General features: G+C 42.1%; 2 protein-coding genes and 1 long non-coding RNA gene across 14 annotated transcripts in view; 2 read left to right on the top strand and 1 right to left on the bottom strand.

Moving 5' to 3' along the window:
* The window catches only part of LOC108232283 (myelin basic protein), a 64,406-nt gene extending 64,055 nt beyond the window's left edge, over positions 1-351 (top strand). For all 4 annotated transcript variants that reach the window (XM_025004576.2, XM_025004574.2, XM_025004578.2 and 1 more), the window contains exon 4: positions 30-351. In XM_025004576.2, coding sequence (XP_024860344.1) covers positions 30-319 — 290 coding nt within the window. In that variant the 3' untranslated portion in view covers positions 320-351. The remainder of the gene's footprint in view (positions 1-29) is intronic.
* LOC108232282 (myelin basic protein-like) lies at positions 318-14,970 on the top strand. 9 transcript variants are annotated; one of them, XM_037980566.1, is made up of 7 exons: positions 318-590; positions 7,140-7,244; positions 7,436-7,462; positions 8,595-8,624; positions 9,659-9,730; positions 9,929-9,950; positions 14,740-14,970. In XM_037980566.1, exons 1-6 carry the CDS (start codon positions 471-473, stop codon positions 9,929-9,931), a joined length of 357 nt encoding a protein of 118 aa, XP_037836494.1. In that variant the 5' UTR covers positions 318-470; the 3' UTR covers positions 9,932-9,950; positions 14,740-14,970. The 9 variants fall into 9 exon arrangements, with proteins under 9 accessions (XP_037836494.1, XP_017265441.1, XP_017265443.1 ...); XM_017409948.3 differs by having other exon boundaries at positions 436-590; positions 7,140-7,325; XM_017409952.3 differs by lacking the exon at positions 9,929-9,950.
* Positions 5,585-9,030, bottom strand: LOC112450315. Its single transcript, XR_003038889.2, has 3 exons — positions 8,683-9,030; positions 6,219-6,272; positions 5,585-5,960 (listed from the first exon to the last, which is right to left on the bottom strand). It is a non-coding gene; the product is annotated as an uncharacterized LOC112450315 (long non-coding RNA).
* Positions 14,971-14,999: the final 29 nt, after the last annotated feature.

Below are 14,999 nucleotides of genomic sequence, written 5' to 3'. Positions count from 1 at the left end.
ATAGATGACCCCTTGTTGTTTCTGCGCAGGCCTGGTCGCGGCAGACGCCAACCAGAACAATGGCTGCATCTCGGAGAAGCCGGCGGTGACTGACTCCGAAGGCCCCCTCCAGCCCTGGCCCGACGCCAGCGCAGCTGACCCGGACTCGGCCACGCCACGCCCCCACCTGGCCCGCCTCTTCTCCCGAGATGCCCCGGGCCGCGAGGACAACACCTTCAAAGACCGACCCTCCGAGTCCGAGGAGCTGCAGACCATCCAGGAGCACAGCGGAGCGGCTTCAGAGTGCGGGTCGGAGAGCCCCGAGCAGGACTTAGAATAGGCTGACTTTTTTTTTTCCTTCTTCCTTCCTTCCCTTTCCTCTCGGTTTTTCTTTTTCCGTCTTTGAGCTTTGCTCTGTCTCTCATTTAAGGGAGAGACATAACGCCCCACATTTGACAAGTACAAATATACAACCGACTACCCCTCCAACCATGGCATCTGCAAGCAGCTCTGCTCAGGCTGCCTTCGGACTGGGCCGCAGAAAGAAGAACCCCGGGCTCCTGGATCAGATTGGGAAGTTCTTTGGAGGGGACAAGAAAAGGAAGGGCAAGGTGAGGAAGAGGAGAGAGCGTTGAGGTAGAAGAACCTCGACCCCTCTCATACATGTCTCTTAACCCCGCTGATCCATCCTCTGAACCATTTTTATTTTTAACTTTTTTTTTTTTCCTTTGGAGTCTTTAACACATGCTGTAAGAATTTATCCGTTTGAATTTGGTCACGTAAAGTTGGTTTTACTGTGCCGTGATTCACGTTGACTGCAATGATTCGGGAACGACTTGTTGGTGGGGTTTGATCGATTTTTTTTTTTTAATTACCAAAAAAAAAAGTCTGTGATTTTGAATTGTTTAAAGAAGACTTTCCTCGTTATGTTTGAATGGTACTGACATTAGTAGCATTTCTTTATCTGAATCGATGATATCAGTGGATGTGATGTTTTAAATGTGTGACATATTGCTGCCGTTATGCTCTTTGTTTATGAGAACATTCGTCAAAGTGGAGAACAGCTGCGTTTCCCTTCAGGTACCTCACCTCTTGATGACGTTAAAGCGTAAAACTGGTCAGTCAATGGGTTGTGATTCATGCAGGCTGCTGTTGAATCTGCTGGGATTGTCTGGTGACGGTTTGCAGCTTCTGTATCTCCTTGATACCCCGTCCACTCTACGCTGGATAGTTTGTGGGTTTTTTTTATTAGATTTAGGGTTAGAACATAATTTGCAAAATAGCCGACGAACCGTTTTGAGTGCATGCCCCCTAAAAGCCCAAAACAATGGAGCCGTTTTTACCGGAAATCCGGTAAAAACTGTCTCCGGTTATCCTGATTTTGTGTTCGGTAAACTTTAATAATTTTGTGCTGAAATTATGAGTAACAGAGTGGAAATTCTGAGCCGTATTGAAGGAAAAGAATAATAATTCTTTACCCAAGTTAAGAAAGTTTTTTTGTCTCTGCATCAGCATTTTAACAATTTTGTTCGAATAGTGTCGACAAAGAAAAAAGTAAACGGAAAATATCTGTTTATGTAATTACCAGAGTAGGGATGGGCACTCCAAATTAGTCTGAAATTATTCAATTTTATTTATTATATATATATATATATATATATATATCAAAATGGAGGCATGTATTCTGGCAATAAAGCTGAGCTCACCCATAACCATAGTTTCCACTTTTCAATCCTTTCAAAATAAACTACAGTGGCAGAAACTTACAGTGGAATGCTTTAATTTTGTGTCTTTGGTTAGGTACATCATTAGGAAAACCTTTCACGTTTGTTTTTACGTTTATTAGTTCTTCAAACTGGCCCATTTAAAATCAATGCCCATCCCTAAACCCGGAGTAGCGTAGATGGGGCTCAGGGAGGTACTTTGCCACCGTTTATTGAACACCAGTCTGCATAAGTCACTTTTAAAGTTAAGGATCACATTTTACTACAAATGATCAAAGAATTTTATTTATGTTATTATATTGTACAAAGTATATTAGACTAGGAAATCTTAATCCCTTTTCTTTAAACCGAGAAAAAAGTCTGTTCAAATATGTGAGAAGCTTATATGTTGCGGACAAATAATTTTGGAGTTGTCGGACTTTGGATGGATTCTTAATTTCTTTTTTTTTTACCGTAGCGTTTCAAAGTTGCCGGGTTTGTGTGGCAGCGCTAACCTGTCTTTTTGGGCAGACTTGGTCAAAGAAAAGAAAAAACTAAACATACAGCACGTAAAAAAAAACTTCTGGTTCGAAGCGTCCTTCCATGTCTGGCTTGGCGGAGTGCTAATCGGGGCGCTTTTGAGGGTAATTGCAGAGAAATCACCAGACAGCATGAAAATATGCATTTCTCCCATGCCTTATGCCAAGTATAAAGTGGTGTTTAGAGCAGCAATCAAGAGAAAAACGGTTTTGTATCCATGTAACATATCAGTGCTTTCGCCTGTTCTGCTGATCAGATGCTATTTTACTCCGACATTCAAGGAAAAAGGTCAACAGAACAATGGATTTATGAATTGGCCGCTGTATTTGTTGAATTCTCTCGCTTTTGCATGTCATTCTCGTTACCTATAGCATTTTAATAAATAATAATAAAACTTGTAGACGTATATAGATAGACTGCTGGCGCTGTTTTCACCAAGGATTTGCCTTCAAACTACTACTTCCTGAATCTCAAGTAGATGACAGACAGGTTCGCCCCACCTCTGTTGCCTCTAGCAAAGAAAAGAAAAAAAAAAGAAACCTGCACTATCTTTCTGCTGCAAATATTTACTTCTCAAACAAGAGTTCCCGGAGAAGACAGACGTTTTGTTTATCTGGCCTGCTGCCTCCCCCATGCGCACGTCTGTGTGCACGCATTTTTCCACAGACGGTTTGAAGTCGGGACTCGGACAGCAGCGTTAGTGAAACGGGCTCACGCCGGCGTTTGCCGTCCGATGACGAGCGCACGCGTCTCATTCTGGCGACGGTTTGTCACTCACTAGTACACCCCTTACTTGTGCTCCCCCCCCCCCCCCAATTAATCCCTTTTCGCCAACGTGAGAGCGAACGTTTCACGAGACGACGACGGAAAAGTGAGACGAATCCCGGTGTCCACGTGGAGAGAAGTGAACGCAAATGAGTCTGGGATCATTTCAAGTTGCGGGGGTAACGGCGCGCTAATCGGTTTGCTCAAACGGTAGAATAAAGACAGAGATAACAGAATATATTTTATATTATCTCGGATAAAGGAGGGGAGGTCCGACCCCCCCGCTCCCTCACATCAGTTGGCTCACCTCAGGTTCAAGTGTGTTTGAAACGGTTTAACTCCGACTGTTTTCTACGTGTTGTGACCGTCGACCTGATTCTGCTCCTATAAGCTTTTTGTTTGTTTTGTTTGGATTATTGCTTGATTAAAAGTCTTTAACAACAACCCTCAACTCTCTCCTTATTTTCCTTTGATTTGCACTTCATTGTCTCCGGTTTGGCTCCTCCTGCTGTGAGCTGACGGCTCATTTTAACATCACCCACCCCGCTAACACCTTTAACAGCCAAACAAAAGTAGCAGGCTCCTCTTTTTGTCTTGCTGTTGAGCGAGAACTTTTGAAAGGGAAGGTTTGACGTACCCCACGGCTTAGTCCCTCTCATAATTACGCCGCGGAGCACAAGGAGTTATCGAGGAAGGCGGAATGGAAAGCGGAGCTGCTGTTTTATCTCCACTCTGATAGAGCTCAGTGACGGATGACTGCCTCGGCTTGTTTACGTGCGCCTAAAGATTAAACTGCCACGGAAAAAAAACAAAAGATGAAAACATTTGTGGCCTTGCCTTGCCTGCCGAAAGAGGGCAGAATTCTAAGTTCGGAACGAGCTAGTTGCTCCAGTTTTCTGGAGAAACGTGAGGTGACGTTACGTGAACTCAGAGCCGTAAAAGGCATGTCTTAGGGTGTTCGTGTTCGTGGTTCTCCTACAGAAGGGAGATTTGTTAAATTGCAGTTCTTAAAATAGAGAATACATCAAGCGTCGGCATGGATTAGTACCGGTAATTTAGACCTGAAAAATTCCCGGTGCTTTTAATGAATAACCACGCTTTTAACAAGTGGTTCTGACTTCCTCCACTCCTCCTAACAACACACTGTAATCAATTTATGTTTTATGACAGTTTAACAATGATTCACCCAACCATAGAAACATGTTACAAATAATGAATAATACAGTTTAACTCTCACCTCATCTAAATTGCTCAACGTGCTCACAGATGTTTAACAGGGCCGAAAAAATATCCCTCATTTGTCCTAATAGAAGCATAGATTAGTGCAATATTCCGTGGTATATTTATTAAGCCTCAATACGTCACCCAGATTAGACGTTTTGCACGTTAGCCAGATTAGTTTGAACCATTTCCCCCCTGTCCTGTCCACGAGTACGGCTCAAAAAACTAGGCCCTTTGAAAAATACAATTTTACGTTCTCTCTATGTTCCTCTGCTTGAAATGCACCCCACCGTGAGAAACGTTGGGGTGTCCTGCTCAGTTCGGTAACAGGAAATGGGAACGCCAACGGCCGTGACAGCACAGATAAAGCCGGGAGCAAAATAAATGGAAGTGGGAAGAAACGACGAGATCTCCCGTTTGTTGCACTGATTTCTTTCACGTTGAACTTAAAACATCCGCCATTTTTGGTAAATGTTAGCGTACAACACCTTAGCTACTCGGTGTAAAGTAGGTGAAGTCAGGAAGAAGTCTGAGGATGTATTTAATGAGATGTGAAACTCTATCCTTTTGGGATTAAATATTAAGGTTCATTCATATTAAAACCGATTCTTGATCAGACTGACTTTTAACCCCAGCAAAGATGCCTAATGATCATTAGTCAGCACAAGTTCAAGGCAAGAAAACTGCGCACTGAATCCTGATTTATGGCTCTGCTTTTTCACACTGTCCAGCAAAAAGCCTTAGATGTCACTCTACAGACATGTCTGAAAGAGATAAAACTATAAGGAATGATTGAAACTGTTAAACCGCACTATTGATTAATGTGCTTAGGAATCCTTTACCGTTTTACAAATTTAGACATCAAAATTTGTTCATTTCATCTCCGTTTTGTCTACACCACCTATGCTAAAAACAAACTAGCTAACATGCTAATACTTGTACTGAACATTCAACATTAGTAGCATCCTAGGAGCTATACTGAGTTTTTACTCTTAGCAAAATGCTAAAAGTTTACTGATGTTTTACTTTTAGCACATGCTAATAGTTATACTAAGCTTTTATTATTAGCAGCATGCTAGTAGTTGAATTGGGCATACACTATTAACATCATGCTAATAGTTGTACTAGCTATTCGTAGTTAGAAACATGCTATGATGCTATTAACATAAGTTCTGTGGACAGATTCTCACCATTCATCAGGACAATTATGGTAACTGTTAAATGTTAAAACTCTGAAAAATATCCAAACTGTTCAAACAATTCAGTCAGCATGAGTTTTAGTTCTGGATTTAAATGAGCTTTGTCCTTGTCACTCCGCATCACTTATGTGCCTCTTTACACATAGGTGTTCATTAGTAATCGGATATTCACAACCGACATCCTAACAGTTCCTGAAAACAGAGAAAAATTGACACACACCCAACCATTATAATTGTTTCAATACTGCAAAGCCTCCAGCTTTTATTCCCCCCCTACATCACAGCAGCCAGAAGCCTCATTTATTTAGCTTCAGCCTGCACTTTCTGCACTCAGATGGAAAAAAAAAAACTAAAACAAAGAGGAACGAACCCAACAAATACAGAGTGGAGGGTTCTTCACTTCAAAGGTAACACTGGCTGAAAGTGAGACGGTATTAGGACGATTCCTTCACAATTATTTGATTATTCCTACAGCCTGTTTTCCCTCAAAACTAGTGTGCTGAGGCAGTCCTGTCGTTTCGTTTAGGTCTCCATTCGCCGTCATTTCCTACATCTGCAGAGCCGGTTATGCAAAAACACAAAGAGAGAGACATCATTAGGGGATCTCTTCTCTACCTAGAAGGACATGGAACTTCATTTGCTGATGTCAATGAGAAGGAATAATAATTTTATTCTGTATTTTGTATTCTCCTGCTTGTGGCTCTGCCTTCTAAACACCCATAAAAGATTGACCAGGTGGACGGTATTACGTAGTAGTAGTGGCGCTGGAAGTTTCTCCCTAAAAGGTAACAGATGGGAATCATTTCCTCACCTTTACCCGCAACGTGACAGTCCAACCTGGTGAGACGTAAACAGACGTAGGTTCCTATAGCATAAAGAACACCCAGGTTACATTCACACATTCTCATTTTTTCCCCTCTTGCTCTTCAAAGGTTCTCAGAAAGAAATGTTAAATGTATCATTAACATAACAGCTGATTTTCTTTCTTTTTAATGCTTCGTTTGTTTGGTTTTTTTTTCCTTCAGGCTAAAAGTCAAACAATATAAAGGCCGTTAACCAATCATCCCATTAAAGCCTTTGTAAAGTTGGACTTTGAAGCATTTGGTTTTTCTGCTTGATGATAATTAGATACTGTCATTTTCAAACGCCCATTTGTACCATTTAATGACTTCTGGCCAAATATTTTTGTGGTTACTGGGGTGAAACTTGTCTTTAAACTCATTTTGCCCTTAATCTTTCTCATTGAATATTTTTTTTTTTTTTCATTCAGAGCCATGTCCGACTATGACCACCAGCTTTTAGTGTTATCAACTCATTAAAATTATTTTTTTTAAATCTCGTTTTGCCTTCTGTCCTGACCAAGAAACGCCCTTGGAAAGTAATGAGCCGTATCCTGGGTGACAGTCGAAATCTGACCAGTATTTTGCTCGGTAAAAGCATCGGTAAACAAGTCTAAGGTTCAAATGGAGCAGAACTAATAATAATTTAAAAAAAAAGAAAAGTGACAAGCGTCTGCTAATGATAATCAAATTAGGCGCTAACTCTCAAGAGTAAATGAGGTCTGTGATAGTCTTGTGGCGCACTGAAGCAGAGGATGAAACCTGCTAATGTTTAGCGCCACCCTAACACCCTCCAGACTCAGAGTGAGCACTAACGTCTCCGCCCGCCCGTTGGAGGCCACGCTGCCGGTGTAACTGTGCTCGTCTGCTGCTCCTTTCCCCTCTCTCCCCAGGGCTCTTTCCGAGGCGCTCTCTCTCCGGCCCCTCAGAAAGCCTCCGCCACCTCGCCGCGTAAACGAGGAGGAGAGAACGCCGTGGTCCACTTCTTCCGCACGATCGTGAGTAATGCCCACAGTGAGCCACACCTCTCTAACACTCACAGGCTTCACACGGCAGAAGAGCCAAAGTGCTCCGGCAACGTTAGTGCACGCTTTTCCCCCTCGTTTTTCTGCTGTTCTTTCCACGTTGCTTTCCTTCTCGCTCGCCAAGTCACATCCTCTCTCCCTGTCTGCTTCCAACTGTTCTGCAGGTGTCCCCCGCCCGTCCCAAGTCTAGGGTAAGTAGAGCGGCGCACCGTTCACGAAACGCCCGCCTTTATGAGGCACAGACGCCCACACACCTCCGCAACACAGCAGGGATCTGTACGACTGGTTTTATTTGATCAGAGTCAGAGAGTCGAGTTTCCCCATCTGCCGCCACGACTCTGCATCCATCCACGAGCGCGTTTTTGTGACAGATAAACTCTATCAAAAAAACAACTATTAATATGAGGCCACAGAAAATTGTTTCTTCTCCTTTTTTTTTGTGATGTGATGTATTCTGCACAGTTCGACTGGAAAAACAAACAAATCTTTCAGCAAGGGGGACGACAAAGGTGCGATAAGCCGTGACATAAGCGCTCACACCCTTAAACTAAGACTTTCTTAGCCATCGAAAGAGAGAGAAGGCTTTTTGACTTCGGGCCAATTTGACCCAAAAGCCACGGGAAAGTAGAGTTAATGAAGCACCTTTTAATGTCATCGGAGCCTGCAGTCTTCCGGGGTGACTTGTCGTCAGCTTAAGTGACTCCGATTAACCCGAAATAAAGTATGGCTGCCCTAGCAGGATTTTCCCGACGTTTGAATCCTACGGTAAAAGCCGTGGTTTGCAAAGAGCTCAACGAAGCATCGAAAGGAGCCTGTAGTTAAAGATATCGACCCTAACATTTAACTTTGAAACAAGAAGGAAATACAGAAAAGATTATACATTAAGTTACTCTGATACACGTTAACTCAAGTCAGATATCCGATATAAAATGTTACCAAGGGCTGGATCTGGCTCGTGGGCCTTCACTTTGACACATGCGCTGTAGTTCAATCGAAAGGTGATTCATCAAATCCTTAGTTCAATGGTGCGGACACTCTGAAACAAGCTCATTGCAGCTTCGTGTCGCCCCCGGGAACCGTCACATTAGAAGGGAGCAAAGTGTTGAGATTAATTATTGTTGCCCCGTTTGTTTTGTTTTGTTTCCATCACAACTCTCTCTGGCATTTTACCAGGAGAGTGTAGTCTTTTTCTACCCATTGTAGAAGGGCCATGGCATACACGTTAACACACTCCCCGCCTCCTCTCCTTCCACACCTGCGTTTCACACTAAATAAGACTTTCCCCCCTCCCGTCTCTTTTCTCTCATTTCTCTGGGCACACAGTGGAGAGGACTAGCCACCAAGATAGGCCTGGTAGGTGCTTCAAAAACAGCTGTATAAGTACATTAAATGTTCTAAACGGTTACTACACCTTCATTACTTGGAGGAGCGGGTGAGGTCATTGTCCATCATCATAATCTGTTCATGCATCAGTGATTGTTGACTCAGGCAGGTTGGTGCTCATGTTGTCCATCCATCCCTCCACTCGTCGTCATACATGCTTCATCGTCCGGCTGAGGAGAAGCCATCTTCTGCTTCCCCCTCACAGTGTTGTCAGCACCTAATTTACCATCTGTGTGTGTGTGTGTGTAAGAGAGAGGCAGCAAAAAGCAGGAACAATTAAAACTTGTAATAAATAATTAAAGATTTAGTCACAGGTTAACAGCGTCTCCTTACATAAAGCTTACCGTTGTCGTTCCGGTGATTTCCACACAGTTTCTCAGCCGCAAAACACAGTCCCCAAAAACTGGTGCCAGTAAAACTATATAATACACTCAAATCTATAGGTACAAGACAAATACACACAGAAGAAGACCGGGTGTCAGCCATTTAGGCTTTTGACAATACATTTTTTTAGCTTTTAACTGATAAATTTCGAAATTATTCAACAAATATAGCTCAGACAGCGCGCACAACCAGCTGTTTATGCCGCTAAAACTGTTAAATTTTCAGGGAAAACTTTTTTTAACTATAGAAATAAACCAGTCAGTGGTTTAAAATTCTCAACAACAAAAAAAAAGTTTAATTTTTTTCCACTGTAGCTTCCGACTCATAATTCAAACGTGTGAAAACTTTAGATTATACTGTATAAATCCAGGCACAATCCGATTTGACCCTAATCTTTAATTATAGCTGAGAACACAAAATAAAAACCACTCTTAAAAACTAAAAAAGAAACAGATGGGGTTGGATAGATCCCAGTCTATTCTCCCTTACAGCCACACCTGAGCGAGGGACAGATTAATCTTTGCCTCTCTTTAACAGAAAGGTCAGCCACAGCTCATTCCCTTGAGTAAAAATGTCAAAGACTTCTTCAACCCACTCCAATGTCTTTGTCTGTCCGCCAGGGCCACCACAAGTCAAGCAAGAAGGCCGGTGCAGGGGACGGAAAAGGCACCCTGACTAGGATCTTCAAAATGGTAAATTAAAAAAAAAAAAAAAAGAACTAACTAAATAAATCCTCCTCTTTTTCTTTCTTTTAAATTCCAAATCCTTTCCTTGTGTTTTCCCTTCTTGCTGCGTTTTTTCTTTCCTGGAAAAACGGATACTAACAGAAAATGGCTGTTCTGTCCAATCCCGTCCTTGCCCCTGTTTTTCTGTGTTTTTCCCTGCCTCAGTGATGAGCTCGGCGGCAGCAGAGTGAGTAAAACGTGACGGAAAGACGCTGTAATGCAGCGGCTACGGCAGAATAACGAAGGGGGCTTTTTAGATGCGCGATTTCTCATCGCCGCAGCTTCACGCCGCTGCTCTCCTAATCCTGCTGAAGATCTGGCTCTGATGAGGTCTAACAACTCTACCTGCTTCCGCTCAGGGCCAGCAGCAGCTGCCGCATCATTTCTTTAGACTTATAATTAACATTACCATGTAGGACCCTAAATTACTTACCAAGCAGACTCCATTGGGCGATTTTAATCGAATGCTGGCAGATCATGGGCACTAAAACCAGAAAGATTGTTCCGTCTTTGCCTTTTGTCGGCTAACTTTCACTGACTAATCCAGAGGATAGGGTTTTTATTTATTTATTTTATTTTATAGGCCACTCATTCTCAAATGCACAGTTGTAAAAAGTAAAAAAAAAAAAAAAACTATCCTGCTGCAGACGTGTTCAGAGTTTGGTCCTCCATCTTCTGTCTTCAAATGTAATTACCGTGGCCTGACCAAGAGCAATGGATCCATACGATGGATCTGCAGCTTTAATGTCTCAAAATGACATTAGAAGCGTTGGGCCCTTGGACTTTATCATGGTTAACATTTGCCCCTCCGAGAAAAGTCTGGACACCCGCCCTGTTGTCTTCGTCTTCAGATATCTGGATGTCCAAGTACAAAACAGACTGTTGAAATCAGAGTTTTCCTTTAAAGCAGCCTTTCTCTGCTCTCTAAAAATTACCATTCTATTTCTGTTTGCAACTAAAAGAGTCTTATGTAAATTTGGATTTGGATTTAAGGCACTTCTACCATTTCGTAATTTTCCTGACAGATTTTGTTCGTACCCTTTCATTGAAGGAAGAAAAACCCACAAAGGTCACTCAAGTAACTTTAAATGGACAAAAGTATTAAAAACAAAAAAATGACTGAAATCAACAAATCCAAATCAGTGATTACTTTTTTAAAAATCTGGCTCAATGGAGGTATTTTAAAAAAACAAACTAATGAAACTGTCCTTGTCAAAAAGGATGGTACCCCTAGAAAAGATTGGACATAATTTGTCCACGGGACACATTAAACTCAGATGTCCTGTAATCAGCCTCACGGACGTCTTCAGTCCCGTAATCAGTCAGTCTGTGTGTTTAAAGGGTGACAGGTAGTCACAGGGCTGTTTTGTATCATGTTGTGTGCCACACTGAACAGCACTTCACAAGATCTGACATATTGCTAACAGTTAATACCCTGTTTGTATTACATCTAATACACATTATCGTGGTTTAAATTTAAATTTGCATTATTTTCAATTTGAACAATTCCTCCAAGTTTCTTCTTCTGGCATCATTCAGATTCCCATCAGACGGCCCACAGAACGTCCTTTAAAAGCTTTGTTTTCTTTGTTTCACATTAAGGAGAGGCAGCCTTCATGCTCTAGAAGTATGTTATTATATTTTATTTTATGCAACTCTGACAACACAGTAAATAACTTAATTTAGGAATTACCGGAGGAGGAAAAACACCCGAATCTCCCAACACGTTCCACCTTTACTGTCATGGCTAAATCGCCCCTAAGCTACGAGAGAGAGAAAGAAGGTGTTGGACCTCTGGGACGCGTCGTTCAAAAATCTGCCTGATTCAGCTAATTGGTGTGTTTTTCCTCCTACTCATAAACAACATAACGAACCAAACAGAAATTAGCATACACCCCAATCAACTTCCATCTCTGCTCAGATTTAAATCAGCGTGCTGAAGTTTCCCCTCCTTCAGGATTGATAAATGAAACCCAGCTGAAATGATGAGCACAAAAGCTCGGGCTCCCGTGACGGGGAGTAACAAGCTTTCCACAATATGGATTATCTTCTTAAGCGATTCATCAAAATTTGTCTCATTTGTATAATCTTTCTGCCTTTCAGAATCTCGTCTCGTCCTCCGCCTTTTGAGAGCTGCGTGGGAAGGAAATAACAGCCTCGAAAACTTATTTGTGATAAGAGAGAGGGGAGGGGGGAATAAATGAAACTTTTAAGGACAGAAAATGAAGTGGAAAGCTGAAAGGCTTTTGTAAAATGATGAAACGATTGAAAGACACACGAGCTTAGACGATTTGCGGGCAATTTTAAGCAGCCCAGCTATACGGCTCTTTGGAGGCTCCCGGTACTTTCGTCCGTCCATTTTCTTTTACCTGCTTCTCCTTTCTGGTGTCTGGTGTCTATCTCCAGCAGTCACTGTATGAGAGACAGAGGACACCTGGACAGGCCTCCAGTCTGTTACAAGGACACAGAGACAAACAACCATTGAGTTTCTCAAGGACACCTAGGGACAATTACCAGTCAACCTAACATGCATGTTTCTGGTCTGTGAGAGAAAACCGGAGTGGCTCCGGTACTTTTGAAGTAATAATTATTGAGTTATTTGGAAAAAGGTTTCAATCATTATGATTAGATCCTTACATTTCCTTTATTTTTTAATTATTTTTTTTTTTTTTTACTAAGGCTATGGACTTTCTCCAACATAAAATTGATCATTTTTTATCTTCCAATTACCGTACGTCATCATTGTTAACTTCTCTCTTTTTTTGCCCATTTTTTTCCCCCTTCTTTCAGGACTTTGACTTTTAAACTCAAGTTTTTCTACAACTTAATTTTAGAGTTACTGAATTAAAACAATTGAGGAGGAACATTTTGTGTTTCCCAGTTTAAAGATGAAAACTCAAAACTCCAAAAAAGTCCAAATGCTATGTCTGAGTTGAGCTTGGCAGCAGCATTAGTTCAACCTAGTAAATTATTTTGGGTTTTTATCGTTTTTACTATCCGGTAAAAAACTCCCATCCACATCACTTCACATACGGTAGTTTAAAAACAGACTTTATGTTGTGTTTGTGCCTCCAGTACACACCAATAGAGGTTTGTTGTTGCTTTTTTTTCCCCAGCTTTAAAAAAGTAATATTAATCTTTAAATAACCGCTTTATTGTGGACATTTCAACTCTGATCTTGGGATAGTATTTTGGCTGTTTCTCCTCCGATTATCAACATTTTTTCTTAAATTTATTTCAAATTTATGTAGAATTTCACAAAAACAAACATTTTCCTCTATTTTATTTTTCCCTGAGTGATACGGGTACTTCATTGATTTATTTTCACTTTACCATCTGATACGGTTTACATCTTTGCACACATTATGCAAAGAGCTGCCTTTTGTTCCTGCTAAATATCAATCTACGGGTTTGATATGTATGATTATATAAATTCTGGATAATGCTATTTAACAGAGTTAAAATGTGGCTCTTTGATGCCTGCTTAAAAAAAAACCTAATATCTCCACGCCACTAATTTCTGTATCCAGTCTAAACAATACAGCTAATCTCTTTAATGATTCATGATTTGTAAGGTTTTTACTGTAGAATATAATCACTTATGTTGTGTTAATTCTGCAGACATCTGGCAAGAACGAGTTTGATTTATGTAAATGTATACAAGAGATGGTTTTGTGAGGGGGGTTTATCTCCTCTGAGATAAAAAAAAACCTAAACCAAATGGTTTCTGCTTTAAACAGAATTATGCAGATGAATTGCAGCTTTCCCACGATCTTGAACAGCTTTCAATGGAATTCAAATTTGACGATGTGCTGAATTAAATAATGTTCCCTTTTTTTGTAAAGGTCTCTGTGAGAAGCAGGGCCCAGGTGTCTCTTGTTGACTTCATAAAACAGACATAAGCTCTCTCAATATTTTTACTGAGAGAGCTCAAGATCTGTTACCCTGATCGTGATTTTATTGAAGCAAATAAAAAAAAAACTATAATGTCCGATCGAAAACAAGTACTTATCCTGTAAGCTGGAGTTGTTTTCTGGACGTTACCATCTCAGGACTGTCCACTTCAGCCATGATGTTTCCCATTCTGGTGTAGTCTATTCATACTTCAGCATGAACTCTTTACCATTTGAGTGCAGCTCTGACAAAAGAACCAATGAAGCATGATCAAACTGTTTCTACTGAAAAGAAAGACAACATATTCGGAGAGTGGTTATTTCATACTGTGCATTACCAAAACCGATCCTCGTCAAGTGTAAAGACTAGCCCGTTACTTTCAGGTTTGTTAGCTGCACTGAAGGTCAGGGTTTGAGGACGCCGACAGAGCCGCAGTAAAAAGCCTAAACGAGAGCCTGAGGTTCCCAAAACCAGACACCCTCCTCTCCACGAGTCTGTCTTGATTCAGTCCACGAACACTACAAACTGGATGAGGCGTCAGGACGGTTTGTAGGCTGAGTGTGACATTGCTGGGATATGAGAGCCGTGTCCTCCAGGTTTGAAGCCATGGCTGTCGAGCAGAACGAAGTGGAACGCTCCCTCCGGGTCGGGGACGGGTCTCTCTGCCTCAGGCAAAGGCTCTGAGAGTCCTGCTCACGAGCGAGAGATGGATTCAACGGAGTAACGATGGGCGTCGCTTCGGTCCGTCACGGTGAAGGAGCTCTTGGTTTGCTGGTTCGTTCACGAGCAAACGAGCCTCGTCTGCTCGGAGGTCAAGCTCAGCCGTAGGGATGAGGAGAGGAGCTCCATCGTGGTAGACGGCACCACAGGGGAGAACCAGAACTCTCTGGCCCCTTAGGGTCCCCCAGGAGGATGTCCAAAGAAACAACGGCTGAGACAGACGGAGCAGGGGTTTGACCCGGCATCCCCCCGGTTACAGGGCGAACCCTTACCTCCTGAGCCACTGTAACCCTTTGAAATGTTAAACATTGCTACTTCCTGTTCCTAACTCTGAACCTGTTGTTTCGTCTTTTTTTTTACAGGGCAGCAGGAGTGCTTCTCCAGCCAAACGCTGAAGTTTCCCCCCTCTGCAACACGCCCCTCCAACATCAAGAGGGCACCTGTTCAACAGCTTATGGGAAGAGGGGGAGGGGGGGGGACAAAAAAAGGAAACTGTCAACACCTAAAACCGACCTCCCCGATGGCGTTTTTTTTTCTTTTCTTTTTTTCTTTAACACCCTAATGTTTGCTGCCACCCGCTCCTTCGGCTGATAGATAGCAACACAATCTGCCCCCCCCCCCC

The sequence above is a fragment of the Kryptolebias marmoratus genome, linkage group LG16 (assembly GCF_001649575.2).
Source record: "Kryptolebias marmoratus isolate JLee-2015 linkage group LG16, ASM164957v2, whole genome shotgun sequence".
In the NCBI taxonomy this organism is placed as follows: domain Eukaryota; kingdom Metazoa; phylum Chordata; class Actinopteri; order Cyprinodontiformes; family Rivulidae; genus Kryptolebias; species Kryptolebias marmoratus.
Note: the sequence above shows the minus strand (reverse complement) of the source record. Positions and strands in the feature narration are given on the sequence as shown.

Bases quoted from the DNA above. Each gene is read 5' to 3' on its own strand.
- LOC108232282 (XM_017409947.3), top strand. From the start codon at position 471: ATGGCATCTGCAAGCAGCTCTGCTCAGGCTGCCTTCGGACTGGGCCGC. The intron at 7,463-8,594 runs GTAAGTAGAGCG...CTGGGCACACAG, and splicing joins CCGCCCGTCCCAAGTCTAGG to TGGAGAGGACTAGCCACCAA. The intron at 8,625-9,658 runs GTAGGTGCTTCA...TCTGTCCGCCAG, and splicing joins TAGCCACCAAGATAGGCCTG to GGCCACCACAAGTCAAGCAA.